The following is a 19024-nucleotide window of genomic DNA, read 5'->3' on the forward strand; positions in this document are numbered from 1 at the left end:
CTGTAGAAAACATACATATACACATATATCTAGCATTTCAAATATGGAATGGCAGTATGAGACCTCTTGCTTATCTACTTGTGACTTCCTATTAATCCAAAGAACCCTGTTGTAGAACTACTGCTTTAATGACTAAAAATTAAAAACAGTAAATGCCATAAGGTTCCTCAGAAAAGGAAATAAACTATTACTAACCTTCTCTTGGTATCTAGGCAATCAAGAAACTGAACATAAAAAACCCTAAGAGTTGAATTTTATTAAGTGATACCTCAATTTAGCTAAAATGCATGCAGCATTTGCCTTAAAAGGAACTTGATACCTAAAGAGTTTAAAAATAAGATCTAATATCAATAATAGTAATAACAGCTAATATTTATTGAGCATTTATTATGTACCAAGCATTGTTCTAAGTGTTTTAAATTTCTTCATATTCATAGATGAATGTAAATATTTATTATCCTCATTTTACAAATGAGGAAATTAAAGCACAGAAAAGTACAAAGAGGCAGAGAACAATGATATGAAATAGAAATGATAAAAGGAATTAAGAAGCAAAAAACTCTGTTATGGTGTATGCTATCTAATAGCTACTTAGACCTGCCTTTGTATTATCCCAGATCTCCAAGCAAGAACATATTGTCCAAACTCCAGAACAAAAGTGAAAATCTTGATCCTCTTCCATATGCCTGCCAAGTTAATACTCATAATATCATACGCAGTTTGGGGTACAGTTAAATTAGAAAATGTTCAACACAAAATGTTCAAAATGAATACAATAACTAAAGGTTTCAAAAGATTAAAAATGGAAGATTAACTCTGAGGCTAACAAATCTCTTTGCTTTCTAAATTACTGTCTTGTGTGTAAGTGCCAGCAATAAATCATGCCTTGGAAAAATCAGCAACTTAATAATTAATAAGAAAGAAAAAACTAAAATAGAGTACCTTTTTCTACAAAGGAAGTTCAAGTTTCCCTACCTAAAACGTTTATCAAAGCTCTCCCTCCTGTGAGTCGTCACGGATCTGCTGGGCGTGCGGGGGCTTGGGAAGCGGGCTCTAGGATCGCAACTCTCCCGGTCAGGCCCCTCGACCCTCCTGCTCGGCTTTGTGCCACCCAGCCAAGGAATTACAGAGTGCCCGTCTGCAGCGGAGATGCCACCTTCCCCAAAGCTTTGGACAACGTGACGGTCTGGCAAGGGGAGAGCGCCACCCTCAGGTTATGAATTAATTTCTTAAGTACTGCTAATTAATAGCAGGGAAGAAAGATTGTATTCAAAGTGAATTCTCTTTCTGGGGGACACTACGGCTCCGCAATAGAGCTGAAAACACTCCAGGGAAGGTGGACATAATCATGAGCAAGGTTCCCAATAAAAGTGGATAGAGAGCTGGAAGATGGCGGCTTAGTAAGACGCGCGGATCTTAGTTTCTTCTCCAGGACACCTACTAGGGGAGTAGAAACGATACAGAAAGCGCCCAAAGCCACAACAGAGATAAAAAAGACAGCGTACCCCATCCTGGAATGGCTGGCTGGCTGAGAGAAGCAGCTCGGGTGAGATCGCCGAGGCGCGCGGGCCTTACCGGGCGGGGTGGCAAGCGGCCGGAGTTACTCCCTTCCCCCTTCCCGGGCCGGCTGGGAGAATTGGAGAGGCGATCCCCTGAAACAAAGACGGCTGGCGCCCACACCACACGCAGCCCCCGGACCAACTGAGAGAATTGGATCGGAAACCCCCAGGCCGCGGAGAACGGTGACGGGTGGGGGAGGCCCCTTCCAAACCCGTGACTCCCGGGGAACGTGCACTCTCTCGGGCGGGCCGCTGCCGCTGGCGCCCTCCCGCCACGCTTGTTGCCCAGGGCCGACTAGGAAATTCGGACGGGCTCTTTCCCTGGCTGCGGCGACCAGCAACCCTCCCTGCATTCGGACCCCAGGCCGGCTCAAGCCGCTTCGGCTAGCGAACCCCCAGGACGGCGAGAGTTTTCCAAAGTTTAAGGTCCCACAGCACCTTTTACTGGTGGGACCCGCAGACAAACGTGTGCCACGAGCGCCACCTACTGGGCAGGATAAGAAAAACAGAACCCAGAGATTTCACAGAAAAATATTACAACCTTGCTGGGTCCAACACCAAGAGAAATCTGAATAAATGCCCAGACGCCAGCAGCAGAAGATAACTGTCCACGCTCAAAAGATTGAGAATATGGCTCAGTCAAAGGAACAAACCAATAGCTCAAATGAGACACAAGAGCTGAGACAACTAATGCTGAATATACGAACAGAAATGGAAAACCTCTTCAAAAATGAAATCAATAAATTGAGGGAGGACATGAAGAGGACATGGGCTGAACATAAAGAAGAAATAGAAAAACTGAAAAAACAAATCGCAGAACTTATGGAAGTGAAGGATAAAGTAGCAAACATAGAAAAAATAATGGATAGCTACAATGATAGATTTAAAGAGACAGAAGATAGAATTAGTGATTTGGAGGATGGAACATCTGAATTCCAAAAAGAAACAGAAACTATAGGGAAAAGAATGGAGAAATTTGAACAGGGTATCAGGGAACTCAAGGACAATATGAACCGCACAAATATACGTGTTGTGGGTGTCCCAGAAGGAGAAGAGAAGGGAAAAGGAGGAGAAAAACTAATGGAAGAAATTATCACTGAAAATTTCCCAACTCTTATGAAAGACCTAAAATTACAGATCCAAGAAGTGCAGCGCACCCCAAAGAGATTAGACCCAAATAGGCGTTCTCCAAGACACTTACTAGTTAGAATGTCAGAGGTCAAAGAGAAAGAGAAGATCTTGAAAGCAGCAAGAGAAAAACAATCCATTACATACAAGGGAAACCCAAGAAGACTTTGTGTAGATTTCTCAGCAGAAACCATGGAAGCTAGAAGACAGTGGGATGATATATTTAAAATACTAAAAGAGAAAAACTGCCAACCAAGACTCCTATATCCAGCAAAATTATCCTTCAAAAATGAGGGAGAAATTAAAACATTCTCAGACAAAAAGTCACTGAGAGAATTTGTGACCAAGAGACCAGCTCTGCAAGAAATACTAAAGGGAGCACTAGAGTCAGATACAAAAAGACAGAAGAGAGAGATATGGAAAAGAGTGTAGAAAGAAGAAAAATCAGATATGATATATATAATACAAAAGGCAAAATGTTAGAGGAAAATATTATCCAAACAGTAATAACACTGAATGTCAATGGACTGAATTCCCCAATCAAAAGACATAGATTGGCAGAATGGATTAAAAAACAGGATCCTTCTATATGCTGTCTACAGGAAACACATCTTAGACCCAAAGATAAACATAGGTTGAAAGTCAAAGGTTGGGAAAAGATATTTCATGCAAATAACAACCAGAAAAGAGCAGGAGTGGCTATACTAATATCCAACAAATTAGACTTCAAATGTAAAACAGTTAAAAGAGACAAAGAAGGACACTATATACTAATAAAAGGAACAATTAAACAAGAAGACATAACAATCATAAATATTTACGCACCAAATCAGAATGCCCCAAAATACGTGAGGAATATACTGCAAACACTGAAAAGGGAAATAGACTCATATACCATAATAGTTGGAGACTTCAACTCACCACTCTCATCAAGGGACAGAACATCTAGACAGAGGATCAACAAAGAAATAGAGAATCTGAATATTACTATAAATGAACTAGACTTAATAGACATTTATAGGACATTACATCCCACAACAGCAGGATACACCTTTTTCTCAAGTGCTCATGGATCATTCTCAAAGATAGACCATATGCTGGGTCACAAAGCAAGTCTTAACAAATTTAAAAAGATTGAAATCTTACACAACAATTTCTCGGACCATAAAGGAATGATGTTGGAAATCAATAATAGGCAGAGTGCCAGAAAATTCACAAATACGTGGAGGCTCAACAACACACTCCTAAACAACGACTGGGTCAAAGAAGAAATTGCAAGAGAAATTAGCAAATACCTCGAGGCGAATGAAAATGAAAACACAACATATCAAAACTTATGGGACGCAGCAAAGGCAGTGCTAAGAGGGAAATTTATTGCTCTAAATGCCTATATCAGAAAAGAAGAAAAGGCAAAAATTCAGGAATTAACTATCCATTTGGAAGAACTGGAGAAAGAACAGCAAGCTAACCCCAAAGCAAGCAAAAGGAAAGAAATAACAAAGATTACAGCACAAATAAATGAAATTGAAAACATGAAAACAATAGAGAAAATCAATAAGGCCAGAAGTTGGTTCTATGAGAAAATCAATAAGATTGATGGGCCCTTAGCAAGACTGACAAAAAGAAGAAGAGAGAGGATGCAAATAAATAAGATCAGAAATGGAAGAGGAGACATAACTACTGACCTCACAGAAATAAAGGAGATAATAACAGGATACTATGAACAACTTTACGCTAATAAATACAACAATTTAGAGGAAATGGACGGGTTCCTGGAAAGACATGAACAACCAACTTTGACTCAAGAAGACATAGATGACCTCAACAAACCAATCACAAGTAAAGAAATTGAATTAGTCATTCAAAAGCTTCCTAAAAAGAAAAGTCCAGGACCAGATGGCTTCACATGTGAATTCTACCAAACGTTCCAGAAAGAATTAGTACCAATTCTCTTCAAACTCTTCAAAAAAATCGAAGTGGAGGGAAAACTACCTAATTCATTCTATGAAGTCAACATCACCCTCATACCAAAACCAGGCAAAGATATTACAAAAAAAGAAAACTACAGACCAATCTCTCTAATAAATACAGATGCAAAAATCCTCAATAAAATTCTAGCAAATCGTATCCAACAACACATTAAAAGAATTATACATCATGACCAAGTAGGATTCATCCCAGGTATGCAAGGATGGTTCAACATAAGAAAATCAATTAATGTAATACACCATATCAACAAATCAAAGCAGAAAAATCACATGATCATCTCAATTGATGCAGAGAAGGCATTCGACAAGATTCAACATCCTTTCCTGTTGAAAACACTTCAAAAGATAGGAATACAAGGGAACTTCCTGAAAATGATAGAGGGAATATATGAAAAACCCACAGCTAATATCATCCTCAATGGGGAAAAATTGAAAACTTTCCCCCTAAGATCAGGAACAAGACAAGGATGTCCACTATCACCACTATTATTCAACATTGTGTTGGAGGTTCTAGCCAGAGCAATTAGACAAGAAAAAGAAATACAAGGCATCAAAATTGGAAAGGAAGGGTGGGCCGCGGTGGCTCAGCAGGCAAAGTGCTTGCCTGCTATGCCGGAGGACCTCGGTTCGATTCCCGGCCCCAGCCCATGTAACAAAAACGGAAAAACAAAATACAATAAAGCAAGAAAATGTTTGGAAATGTTTCCCTTTCTTCCTTCCTTCCTTCCTTCTATCCTTCCTTCCTTCTCTCTGTCTTTCCTTTAAAAAAAAAAAAAAAAAAAAAAATTGGAAAGGAAGAAGTAAAACTATCACTGTTTGCAGACGATATGATACTATACGTCGAAAACCCGGAAAAATCCACAACAAAACTACTAGAGCTAATAAATGAGTACAGCAAAGTAGCAGGTTACAAGATCAACATTCAAAAATCTGTAGCATTTCTATACACTAGTAATGAACAAGCTGAGGGGGAAATCAAGAAACGAATCCCATTTACAATTGCAACTAAAAGAATAAAATACCTAGGAATAAATTTAACTAAAGAGACAAAAAACCTATATAAAGAAAACTACAAAAAACTGCTAAAAGAAATCACAGAAGACCTAAATAGATGGAAGGGCATACCGTGTTCATGGATTGGAAGACTAAATATAGTTAAGATGTCAATCCTACCTAAATTGATTTAAAGATTCAATGCAATACCAATCAAAATCCCAACAACTTATTTTTCAGAAATAGAAAAACCAATAAGCAAATTTATCTGGAAGGGCAGGGTGCCCCGAATTGCTAAAAACATCTTGAGGAAAAAAAACGAAGCTGGAGGTCTCGCGCTGCCTGACTTTAAGGCATATTATGAAGCCACAGTGGTCAAAACAGCATGGTATTGGCATAAAGATAGATATATCGACCAATGGAATCGAATAGAGTGCTCAGATATAGACCCTCTCATCTATGGACATTTGATCTTTGATAAGGCAGTCAAGCCAACTCACCTGGGACAGAGCAGTCTCTTCAATAAATGGTGCCTAGAGAACTGGATATCCATATGCAAAAGAATGAAAGAAGACCCATCTCTCACACCCTATACAAAAGTTAACTCAAAATGGATCAAAGATCTAAACATTAGGTCTAAGACCATAAAACAGTTAGAGGAAAATGTGGGGAGATATCTTATGGATCTTACAACTGGAGGCGGTTTTATGGACCTTAAACCTAAAGCAAGAGCACTGAAGAAGGAAATAAATAAATGGGAACTCCTCAAAATTAAACACTTTTGTGCATCAAAGAACTTCATCAAGAAAGTAGAAAGACAGCCTTCACAATGGGAGACAATATTTGGAAATGATATATCAGATAAAGGTCTAGTATCCAGAATTTATAAAGAGATTGTTCATCTCAACAACAAAAAGACAGCCAACCCAATTACAAAATGGGAAAAAGACTTGAACAGACACCTCTCAGAAGAGGAAATACGGATGGCCAAGAGGCACATGAAGAGATGCTCAATGTCCCTGGCCATTAGAGAAATGCAAATCAAAACCACAATGAGATATCATCTCACACCCACCAGAATGGCCATTATCAACAAAACAGAAAATGACAAGTGCTGGAGAGGATGTGGAGAAAGAGGCACGCTTATCCACTGTTGGTGGGAATGTCAAAGGGTGCAACCACTGTGGAAGGCAGTTTGGTGGTTCCTCAAAAAGCTGAATATAGAATTGCCATACGACCCAGCAATACCATTGCTAGGTATCTACTCAAAGGACTTAAGGGCAAAGACACAAACGAACATTTGCACACCAATGTTTATAGCAGCGTTATTTACAATTGCAAAGAGATGGAAACAGCCAAAATCTCCATCAACAGAAGAGTGGCTAAACAAACTGTGGTATATACATACGATGGAATATTATGCAGCTTTAAGACAAGATAAACTTATGAACCATGTAATAACATGGATGGACCTAGAGAATATTATGCTGAGTGAATCCAGCCAAAAACTAAAGGACAAATACTGTATGGTCCCACTGATGTGAACGGACATTCGAGAATAAACTTGAAATATGTCATTGGTAACAGAGTTCAGCAGGAGTTAGAAACAGGGTAAGACAATGGGTAATTGAAGCTGAAGGGATACAGACTGTGCAACAGGACTAGATACAAAAACTCAAAAATGGACAGCACAATAATACCTAATTGTAAAGTAATCATGTTAAAACACTGAATGAAGCTGCATCTGAGCTATAGGTTTTTGTTTTGTTTTGTTTTGTTTTGTTTTGATTTTACTATTATTACTTTTATTTTTTTCTCTATATTAACATTCTATATCTTTTTCGGTTATGTTGCTAGTTCTTCTAAACCAATGCAAATGTACTAAGAAATGATGATCATGCATCTATGTGATGATGTTAAGAATTAATGATTGCATGTGTAGAATGGTATGATCTCTAAATGTTGGGTTAATTTCTTTTTTTCCGTTAATTAAAAAAAAAAAAGAGAGAAGGGATAATTGGAGATGAAGGGATACAGACTGTACAACGAGACTGGATATAAAAACTCAGAAATGGACAGCACAATACTACCCAATTGTAATGCAATTATGTTAAAACACTGAATGAAGCTGCATGTGAGGTATAGGTTTTTTGTTTTTGTTTTTTTTGTTTTTTTTTCTTTCTATTATTGTTTTAATTCTTATTCTGTTGTCTTTTTATTTCTTTTTCTAAATTGATGCAAATGTACTAAGAAATGATGAATATGCAACTATGTGATGTTATTAAGAATTACTGATTGTACATGTAGATTGGAATGATTTCTAATTGTTTTGTTAATTCTTTTTTTAATTAATAAAAATAAAAAATAAATAAAAAATAAAAAATAAAAAATAAAAAAAAAAATAAAAAAAAAGCTCTCCCTCCTTTTTTCTCTTTAAACATTTTTTATTGTGAAATATAACAGTATAGAAAAAAGCAAAAAATTTTAAAGTACATTGTAACAAGTAATTATAGAACAGATTTCAAAGTCTGGTATGGGTAACAGTTCCACAATTTCAGGCCTTTCCTTCTAGCTGCTCTAAAACACCGAAAACTAAAAGAAATAATATAATGATTCAACAGTCATACTTATTTGCTAAATCCCATCCTCTCTGCCATAACTCCTCCCTCTCTATTTTTTTTATTTTATTTGTTAAACAAACCAACATACAAACACATTCTTACCATACGATCATTCCATTCTTGATATATAATCAGTAACTCACAATATCATCACATAGTTGTATATTCATCATCATGATCATGTCTTAGAACATGTGCATCAATTCAGAAACAGAAATAAAAAGTAAACAGAAAAAAATTCATACATATCATGCTCCTTACCTCTGCCTTTCTTGATTGATCACTAGCATTTCAATCTACTAAATTAACTTTAACATTTGTTCCCCTATTATTTATTTATTTTTAATCCATATGTTTTACTCGTCTTCGATAAGGTAGATAAAAGGAGCATCAGACACAGGTTTTCACAATCACACAGTCACACTGAGAAAGCTATATCATTATACAATCATCTTCAAGAAACATGGCTACTGGAACACAGCTCTACATTTTCAGGCAATTCCCTCCAGCCTCTCTGTTACACCTTAACTAAAACGGTGATATCTATTTAATGCATAAGAATAACCTCCAGGATAACCTCTCAACTCTATTTGGAATCTCTCATCCATTGACACTTTGTCTCATTTCTCTCTCCCCCCTTTTGGTCGAGAAGGTTTTCTCAATCTCTTATCATTCTAGGATTTCTGTTCCACAGTGCCAGGAAGGCCCACACCCCTGGGAGTCATGTCCCATGTAGAGGGGGGAAGGGCAGTGAGTTTGCTTGTGTTAGCTGAGAGAGTCTGCCTCCTTTTTTTCTTTTTTTACTGTTTTGGTGTCAAGCTTTTTTTTACTCTAGGGACAACCATAAGAATAGAAACAAATCTTACTGGTTTAATATATCTTATTAAATTCCATCAATTGCAAAACAAATTTCAGATTCCTTGGATGTACCCACACTATACTCTGTACAATGTAACATATAATTAATATTTGTTGAATGAATGAATACACTCCCACATAAAATGCGTATGTTAACGTAATTAATAAGTTAATGTTTTCTACCACCCATAATACACTAAAATAATTATAGCATTAAAATAATGCAATAAAACAAATCTTTTATCCTAAACTACATGACAGAAAACTTATAATTTACCATTTTGTTAGATTATACATCTAAGAAAAAGAAAAAGTGCTAATGCTTTATACCAGTTAATGTAGCAATTGGTAATCCACAATGCCAAACAAAATTTATCTGAGTATAGGTATGCCTAAGAGTTACTTCTGGAAGACCTCTTTTGTTGCTCAGATGTGGCCTCAGTCTCTCTAAGCCCAATTCTGCAAGTGAAATCATTGCCCTCCCCACTATGTGGGACATGAGATCCAGGGGTGAAAGTCTCCCTGGTGACATGGGGGATGAATGCAGACCTGGCACTGTGGGATCAACAATTTCATTTTGACTAAAAGGGGGAAAAGAAATGTAATTAATAAAGTTTCAATGGCAGAGAGAGTTCAAACAGGGTCAAAAGGCTACTCTGTGGGTTGCTCTTACGCAAGCTTCAGTTAGACCTTGCTACCTATTACAACCTGTCAACTTCCAACCAAGATTCCAGCCAACTCTAAAGAACACTTAAGGCAATATATAAGAATCCACACGGGTTCCATGCACTGGAGTAACTTTCCAGAAACCTAAACCTCCAGATGGGTCCCTGGTCCAGATAAGTTCTGAAACCTAGTCCAGCCTCTCCAGAACAGCAGAGAGTTCCATCTCCCTACCCCATATTAACGACAGACCCTTCCAATTGAGAAACTGAAAATTGCCATAGCCCAAACATCCCTAAAGAGAGGGATCAAAAGATCAAAGGTGATGGTGGAGTTATTCAGAGAAGACAGGATTTAACAAATGACTATGAATACTGAATCATTAAATTAATATCTCTTTTAGTCTCCAGTATTTTAGAGCAGCCAGAAGTAAAAACATAAATTGGGAATTGTAACCCATTGACATGAGGTTCAGACTCTGAAATCTGTTCTACAACTAATTGTGGTGCTGTGCTTTGAAATGCAAAGCTTTTTTGTATATATGTTATTTTTCACACAAAAAAAGGACAAAAGTTGATTGTGATGATAAAAAAAATATGTAAGCCTTCTAGTTGCCTATATTCTGGAGCAGTAAGAAGGAAAAATATAAGGATCATATAGTAGCCCATGACAAACTCTGGGTCTGTCCTGTAACTATTTGTTGAAGAGTGCTTTGAGAACTATTGCTTGTTTCTCTGCTTTGTATATATGTTATACCATACAATAAAGAAAAGTTAAATACACAAATAAATAAATTTATCTGAGGAAATCCCTTTTGTTTTGAACAATGATGCTCTTAGCATACTATAATTTCTCATACCTTTTTTTAAAATCTTTGATGAGCTACAAAATTTCAGCTTTTATTTTTTCGCAAAACCAATTAGTTTTGAGAAAATTAGCTTTGTTAAACTGAACTGGCCTGATGCTACAACAGTATGCTCTAAATTCATAAAAGATAAAAAAAAAAAAACAACAAACAAGAAAAATAAGCATAAAGTCATGATGAATGTACTTAACTCACAAGCTGTATTACCTGTCCTATTTATTTAAGTGTTACACTATCTTATAGCAAACACATACAATTTTAAAACTATATGTTACACCAAGTTTACTAGAAGTTAATATCAATTAAAAGCCCTCTTGGTATAGAAATAAAAAGACCCTCTTGGTATAGAAAGCATACAATAGCAAAAAATTCAGACTACAATATTCCCTAATATTACTACACAGTATTTTTCTAAACACCACTTATATTTGCTGAATAACAATTTACCAAACAGTCAAGGATGACCTTATCTTGGCAATGCTCAGAACACTGTTTCTTCAACATCTTAGAAGGCAGCTTGATGCACTGCACTTTTCCATCTGCTCTATTTCTTTAATACCCAAAATGGAAATTCAGGCCTTAACAAGTAAAGGCTAAATTTTCATTGATTACAAGCAAGTATATAGAGCACAGAAGCACAGTATGAGTAAAAGAGATAGACAACATTAAGTGGACCAGCGTTGGTAATTTTAAAAACAAACGTGTGTGTGTGTGTGCGTGTGTGTCGAAACAGGAAACCTATACAACATGTACAGAAGTAACATTAAATTATTCCATTCCCAATTACCTGCTGAGCTCTCAGTAAATACTGTTAATGTCTGTCCTCCAACACTTTGCAAGACAAATGGATGTTCTCTAGGAGCACTGACTGAAGCTGGTTTTCCTCCGATATCATGAATATTTGCGAGATCTTCATTCAAAGTAAATGACACCTAACAGACACATTAACCAGAGCTTATTTCAATAGACTTTTGTTTTCAAGGTATCTATAGAAATTTTGGTTATAAATCAAATACTTTTCGTTTGTTTGTTTCTTTTTTATAAATCAAACACTTTTTAAAACCTAAGTTTTTGGCATCTTATTAAACATTTTTTTAAAAACTATCAAAAAGTCCTCAATACTTTGTTATAAAAAGGGAACCTATTCTCAGCTGTCAAGCTAATGGGGCTAACATACCATTATAAAGATAGATGGCTTTCAAATGTTTTCTCTGGTCTGTGGCTAAAGAAACTATTTCCAGAACAAGAAAAAAATTTTCCTAAGGTCTTTCAGGTCAAGGAATCATGTCTTATGGCATTTTATAACTTTTAAATCTAGCAAAGTGGCATGCAGTAGAAAAAGAGTATTTGCTGAATGATGAAAAATTTAAGAATATTAAGAAACTATTATAGTTGGGGGCAGGGGAGTGCACTATTTACTGTGAAAGGCTTAAATGCCTCCATTAACAGAGAACATATTTCTTCTTTAGGTTTTAATGACTAATGTTTGAGTACATGGCGATGTTTTATTTCTGAATATTTTAATGAATACAATTAAATATTTATAATAATTAAATATCAAGGTTTAAAATAATTTTTACTGTATACAAGAGGTCCCCCAAAGAACAGTGAATTTTACATTAAAAATGACTTATAGGGCAGGCCATGGTGGCTCAGCAGGCAGAGTTCTCGCGCAGTGGCACAGTGGCATAGTGGCAGAGTTCTCACCTGCAATGCCAGAGACATGGGTTCAATTTCCGGTGCCTACCCACCATGTAAAAAAAGAGACATACACATAAGATTACTGATTTCCTAACCACCTAGGAGGATAATGAAATACTTGTTAAATATTTATCCCCTATGAGCTAGGTAATGCAAATTATGCCCTAGACTTAATGGGTCAAAATCTAAAGGCCTCAAAAATTCAAATCTGTCAAACTGAAATAATAACAACTAGGGTATTACTGAAGTGATACTAATTTTCATAGTTCCCAGAAAGGGGCTATTGAGAATGAACAATTAGGAAGTAGTCCATTTACAAAAGGGTGGTCATGTCTTTATGTGCTCCTCATCATCAGCACTTCTTTGATGGAGAGTTTTTCAGGATGCACACAGCACCCTTTCTTTTCTATTACTAATACACAATAAAATCATCTCATGTGTTAAATAAAATTTTCATATAAATAATCTTACCTCAGTCCTTCCTTGGTTCCTAAAGGAAAGGAAAGGAAACATTTTTTTAAGTATTTAGAGTTTTTCTTCCAAATGTAAGATAAAAGAAACAACACAACCTCATATTTACATAATTACATTTATAGAAATGAACAACTATTTACCCTTGGTTTCCCCCAACTATTCTATCACCACTAACCCTTGCCATTTCTTGCAATTCCATTGGAAAAACCAAGTGACATTAATCCCACCTGAGTATATTAAATATTTTTTAAGTTCTGTAAAGTTTTACATTTTAAGTTGTAATACCATTACAACCTGTCTTAATTTTTATTTTACCCAAATAATAATCTTATTAAAATTCTTTATTTCTAATACAACAACACATGAATTCCATATTTAAAACCAAACATATAGTGACTTCAGAAAATTTTACCATTTGTTTTAACAAAGTAATGTTTTATTCACTTAAAATCTTAAGGCTCAAAAATTACCATATTTAACAACCTTTTAAAAATTACAATTTTTTCTCTATTATAAAAATAATATACACTCATTACATGAACATTTTAAATAGACAAGCCCAGATGTTTTAAAATAGCTATAATTCCCATTAATATCTTGGCAGAGTAAATATCCTTCCATACTATGTTTTATATGTTCTATACTATGCATGGTTTTTAAATTTATTTTTTCTTACAAATATGGAATCAATGGATAGCCTATAATAGCCTAATTTAAAAAATAATTACTAAATACCTATTATATGCAAATCACTGAGTGTAAGGTTCCTGACACAGTGAGAAGACAAAAAGTACATTCATTACTATAAAACAAGATAAATTTTAATGTTCAATAACGGAGCCACAACATGCCAAGATCTGATAAAGAGGACACTATTCCTTCCATTTTAAGGGTTCAGAAATGGACCAAATGGAGGCAGCTCTGAGCTGAGCCATGAAGGGTACGAGGATTTCAATAAAGGAATAAAGAATAGCTGCTCAAAGTCACTGAAGGGTCTGATCATAACAGTGATAAGATTTGGCTGGAAGGGAGAGTACAAAATAAGGAATAGTGGGAGATGAACTATAAAGGAGAACTGAGGCTTAACCACGGATGGCGCGGAATATCACAGTATAGAGTATAAAGTTTATTTTATATGCAGTGGAAATCCAGAGTATAGTCTGAACAAAAGAAAAACAAGAACAATGATACAGTCCGGAAAGCTTAAAGGTGACTAGAGATTCAAAGACCAGTTAGAGAACTCCTGTATCTCCATGATATCCAGTTCCTACCTGTCTTCATTTAGCTGCACAGTTAATCATTCGTTTGGCATTTACTATATATCCACCAGACACTGTGCTGAGGGTATGGTATAGAGCGAGCATAGGTCCTGCCCTAAAAAAGGTTCCAGTTTAATGAAAATTCCAGATTCAATTCATGAACAACTATAATCAAGATCATTACTATATAACAGAGGTACAACATATTATCAAGGAAATGTAGACTAGAAAACCAGGGAAAAGATTAATTGATGAGGGATGAGGACATTCTAAACTAAAAGAAAAACCCAAGTAAACACAAGGAGGGATAAAGTATCCAACATTCTTTCTGACACCAGTGAATAGTAGGCTGGAGTCAAATGATAAAGAGCTTCTTAGGCCAGACTAATGAGTCCAGATTTGTTTACTGCAGAACTTCTCAGAGCTTAATATATTAAAATGCACTGAGAATCGCTCTTTGTTGGAGAAATAACTGGAACAAAGATGAAACTTTTAAGACTTTACACAAAATATGAATCTCCAGCTTCTCTTACAAGAGTGGAAAATCTGACAACAGGCCCACATTTCAGCATGGCAAGAAGGATCACCTGGACATACAAAGATACAGCAGACACTGAACTCACCACAATCCCTTACCTATCACAACTGAACTTGGCTACTAGAGGCATAAAATTTGCTAATTTATAGCAGAAGTGCTGCAGGCAAGGCAAAAATCTCAAACTAGACACAAAAGGCACACACACACAGTGTGTTCCAAACTGAATTCAGGCCAATGTAAAATCCACATAAAGTAAAGAAGGCTTAAATGAGGAAGTGATAGGTTGCCATGAGGAGATATATGGAAGGGTTATCAACCCGTGAGAATTGAGAGATAAGAACTGACTGGAAGTGGGCAGCAAAGGAAAAAAGGATGAATTAAAGATCATGCTGACATATGCATTCTAGGTGACCAGAAACTTACTCAGATGAAATCAGGAAACACAGGAGGGGAAGGCAACTTTATTTTCATATAGAGAGCTATAAGGACCTCTTAGCTGGGATGATGATAAAAACAACAACAACAACAAAAAACAGATGAGATCTGAATGTGTCAGTTTCCTACAAAAAGAGAAAATTAGTCCTTGAAATATAAAACTTCATTTTATTTTTGTTTTTTTTATTATTTATAAAACTTCATTTTAAAGTTTTGAATATTTTTGTTCTGGTATGTGAATATATCAAGTATATATGACCTTAGGCTGTTTTACAATGCAACTACTTTTCCAAGATGACCTGCGGTCAAAATTATAAACACCAACTTTGTGTAACCCAGCAATATCTTCAGAAATGAATGAAAGAAATTTCTGGCTCATCCTTTCACTGATTCCTCATGTAGTTTCTGATTTCTCAATACTCCACTGCCACAACTGGGCACCAGATATTCATGGAGATAATCTAATAAAAAATTTCCGCCTGCAATATTGAATCAGGATTAAAAGAATTGGCTGCCCCCATAAGATTGAATCAGGATTGAAACATGGCTTTTCTGGGGTAGATAATATATTCAAACTGGAACAGACTATGCATGTGAAGAGTTGTCAATAAAAATATTTAAAAAAAGGATAGGGCAGCCAGCTTGAAAGGGCTTTCACAGGGTTAAATCTGGGACAATTTGAGTACCAGCATAAATGATGATGATACCAGATTGAGCCATTAAACAAAACTGGAATCCATGATATAGACAAACAAATTAAAAAACTGTCCAGGAATACAGTATTGACAAAGTCTCAAAGTGCCACCCACAAAATACCTACGCATAAAGAAGAAAGAGTACATTTATAGTGAAGAAGCTTGGAATTCACCCCTTTAATCACGTGATCAAGTTAGCATCACTAGTTATGGGACAAACTGAGACCATGCAACTCTTTCAATAATACAATGAGAAGAACCTAGCGGGCGGGCCGCGGTGGCTCAGCGGGCAAAGTGCTTGCCTGCTATGCCGGAGGACCTCGGTTCGATTCCCGGCCCCAGCCCATGTAACAAAAACGGAGAAACAGAATACAATAAAAACAAGAAAATGTTTAAAGATGTTTCCCTTTCTTCCTTCCTTCCTTCCTTCTATCCTTCCTTCCTTCTCTCTGTCTTTCCTTTAAAAAAAAAAAAAAAAAAAAAGAACCTAGCTTCGCCTTTGTGATATTCCCGCCAAAGATGCACAACTTAATAATGAAGAAACACTAGACAAGTCCAAATTTTATAGAATAACTGCCTTGCAACCTTCGAGAATGTCAAGGTTCTAAAAGTAAAGACTGTGAAACATTCCATATTGAGGGAGACTACAGAGACATGACAACAAAATGCAATATGAGATCCTAGATTGAATTCTTTGATTCAGACAACTGGGAAACCTTGAATGAGGTCTGAAGAGTAGGCAATAGTACTGCACAGTATTAATTTACAGATCTGGAGGGCTGTATTGTGATTATGTAGGAGAACATCTTTGTTAGTAGGAAATAGAAATTATATATTTGGTGATGTCAAGGCATGAAGACAGTAACCGACTCTCAAATGGTACAGGGGAAAATTCTTTATACCTATTCTTCAAACTTTTCTGCAGTTTGAGATTATTTCAAAATACATTATTAAAGAATTTAAAAATGTGTCCATTTATTTAACTAATCCCCTACACTAAGGAATTTTGAGAATGATACCAATTTTTCTCTATAACAAATAACACTGAAATGAATATCCTTGTACATTAATCTTTGTACCACTAATCTGTTATTTCCACAAGATAAATTCCTAGGTATCGACAGAAGTGATAGATCAAAGACATGAATATTTTACATTTTTTTTCCTTCTCATTACCTCAGTCCCATGCCAGTAGATAAACTTATTTTTCTGTCTTGCTCTAAAAGGGCAGCACCAAGAAATGAACACAAGGTGTGCCGGTTTGAAAGTATGATGTACCCCAGAAAACTATGTTTTAATCCTGAATCAATTTTGTATCCTGAATCAATTCATTTTAATCCTAATTCAGTACTGCAGATTGGAAAGTTTTGATTAGATTATCTCCAAAGAAATGTGATGCGCCCAATTGTGGGTGTGACCTTTGATTAGATGGAGATGTGACTCCACCCATTCCAGATGGATCTTATGAGTTTACTGGATTCCTTTAAAAAAGGAAACATTTTAGAGAGAGAGCCAGAAATGACAGAAACCTTAGAAACGATAGAGCCAATGGAAACTTCAGAGCAGAGCTGACACAGATGCTGACACTTGGAGAACAGAAACATGGATGTTGGGAGATGCTTGGAGCCCAGCAGATGTTGCCATGAGATGTTATGCAAGCCAGAACCTGGAGAGAGCCAAGGAAAGCCAAGAGATGAAAGCCAGCCCTGGAGAAGCAATGTGAGGAAGCCCCCAGGAACAGAGGCTAAAAGCAAAGAGCCCAGGAGCAAAGGACCAGCAGATGCCAAGTCACATGACTACCCAGACAGAGGTGTTCTTGACCCATAAACCTTCCTTGAATTAAGGTATTTTTCCCTAGATGCCTTTGTTTGGACATTTTTATAGGCTTAGAACTGGAAAGCTATAACTTATTCAATTCTTTTTAAAAAGCCAATCCAAATCTGGTATATTGCATTCCAGCTGCTTACAAACTAAAACACAAGGCTTGAACTGTGAACTAAATAGCAGAGAAAAGAGTGGTATTATTTTTTGGATTATGGGATTAATTATACTTTGTTCTGAGCAGCAATGTGCATGTGTTGTATACGTATATGTATGTGTATGTGTGTTTGTGAATATATACATATATATATATGTTGCCAGGCTGCCCTTCAGAAAGTCTGTAACAATTTAAACTTCTATGAGTAGTATAACACCATCTAAACTTGGTTAATTCTATAAAAGAAAATTTTATCTCACTGATTTTTCATTTGCATACTTTTAAATATTAGTGATTCCCCACATGACCTTGAATGTTAGATAGGTTTAGAATAAAACTAGGAATTAAAAGTCTTTGAGAGAACCCACATTTAGTATAAGCTGTACATGATGGTCACATTTAATAAAATAAGTATCAAACATTTTGAAAACTAAAGTATTCTGAGGCAAGATGATGATGTAGAAAGAAAGGTGACTTTAAAATTAAAACAAATTATCTACACATCAATGGTCAGCTGATTTTTAGCTAGGGTACCAGGTCCACTCAATGAGGGAAAGAACAGTCCCTTCAACAAAAGGTGCTGGGGAAACTAGATATCCATATGCAAAAGAACAAAAGTGGAGGTCTCTGCCTTACACCATATATAAAACAACTCAAAATGGATCAAAGACCTAAATATAAGAACTAAAACTCTTAGAAGAAAACACAAGGAAATATCTTCAGGATCATATATTAGGTAATGTATTCTTGGGCTTTACATCAAAGGCACAAGCAACAAAACAAAAAAACAAATAAACTGAATTTTGTCAAAATTAAGATCTTATGTGCATCTAAGGACATTATCATAAAGGGAAAAAGCAATAAAAAAATGGGTGAAAAATATATAGAAGTCATACATCTGACAAGGTTTTAATATACTGAATATATAAAGAACTCCTACAATTCAACAACAAAAAGAAAACAATAGAATTTAAAAATGGGCAAACAACTTGAACAGATGTTTCTCCAAAGAAGACATACAAATGGGCAATAAGCACATGAAAAGAAGGTCCATATGGTTAGCCATTAGGGAAATGAAAATCAAAACCATAATGAAATACCATTTCACATCCACTAGTATGGCTGCTATTTTTTTAATTATGGTAAATCACAACAGCTGGCAAGGATGGAGAGCAACAGGAACCTTAATACATTGCTGGTGGGAATGTAAAATGGCATAGCTGTTGAGGAAAAAATTCAGTGATTCATCAAAAAGTTAAACATAGCATT

General features: G+C 35.9%; 1 protein-coding gene across 3 annotated transcripts in view; it reads right to left on the minus strand.

The window, feature by feature from the left end:
* GTF2F2 (general transcription factor IIF subunit 2) overlaps positions 1-19024 on the minus strand; it is a 204462-nt gene that overhangs the window by 150668 nt on the left and 34770 nt on the right. Inside the window, exons 2-4 of one of the 3 annotated variants that reach the window (XM_077158285.1) lie at positions 12848-12866; positions 12383-12418; positions 11463-11607 (exon numbers count right to left, since the gene is read on the minus strand). The exons of 1 other annotated variant lie outside the window; for it this stretch is intronic. In XM_077158285.1, the coding sequence (XP_077014400.1) occupies positions 11463-11607; positions 12383-12400 (163 nt within the window). In that variant the 5' untranslated portion in view covers positions 12401-12418; positions 12848-12866. The remainder of the gene's footprint in view (positions 1-11462; positions 11608-12382; positions 12419-12847; positions 12867-19024) is intronic. One more of the 3 variants, XM_077158286.1, reaches the window with a different exon arrangement.

The sequence above is a fragment of the Tamandua tetradactyla genome, chromosome 4 (assembly GCF_023851605.1).
Source record: "Tamandua tetradactyla isolate mTamTet1 chromosome 4, mTamTet1.pri, whole genome shotgun sequence".
Classification (NCBI taxonomy): Eukaryota; Metazoa; Chordata; class Mammalia; order Pilosa; family Myrmecophagidae; genus Tamandua; species Tamandua tetradactyla.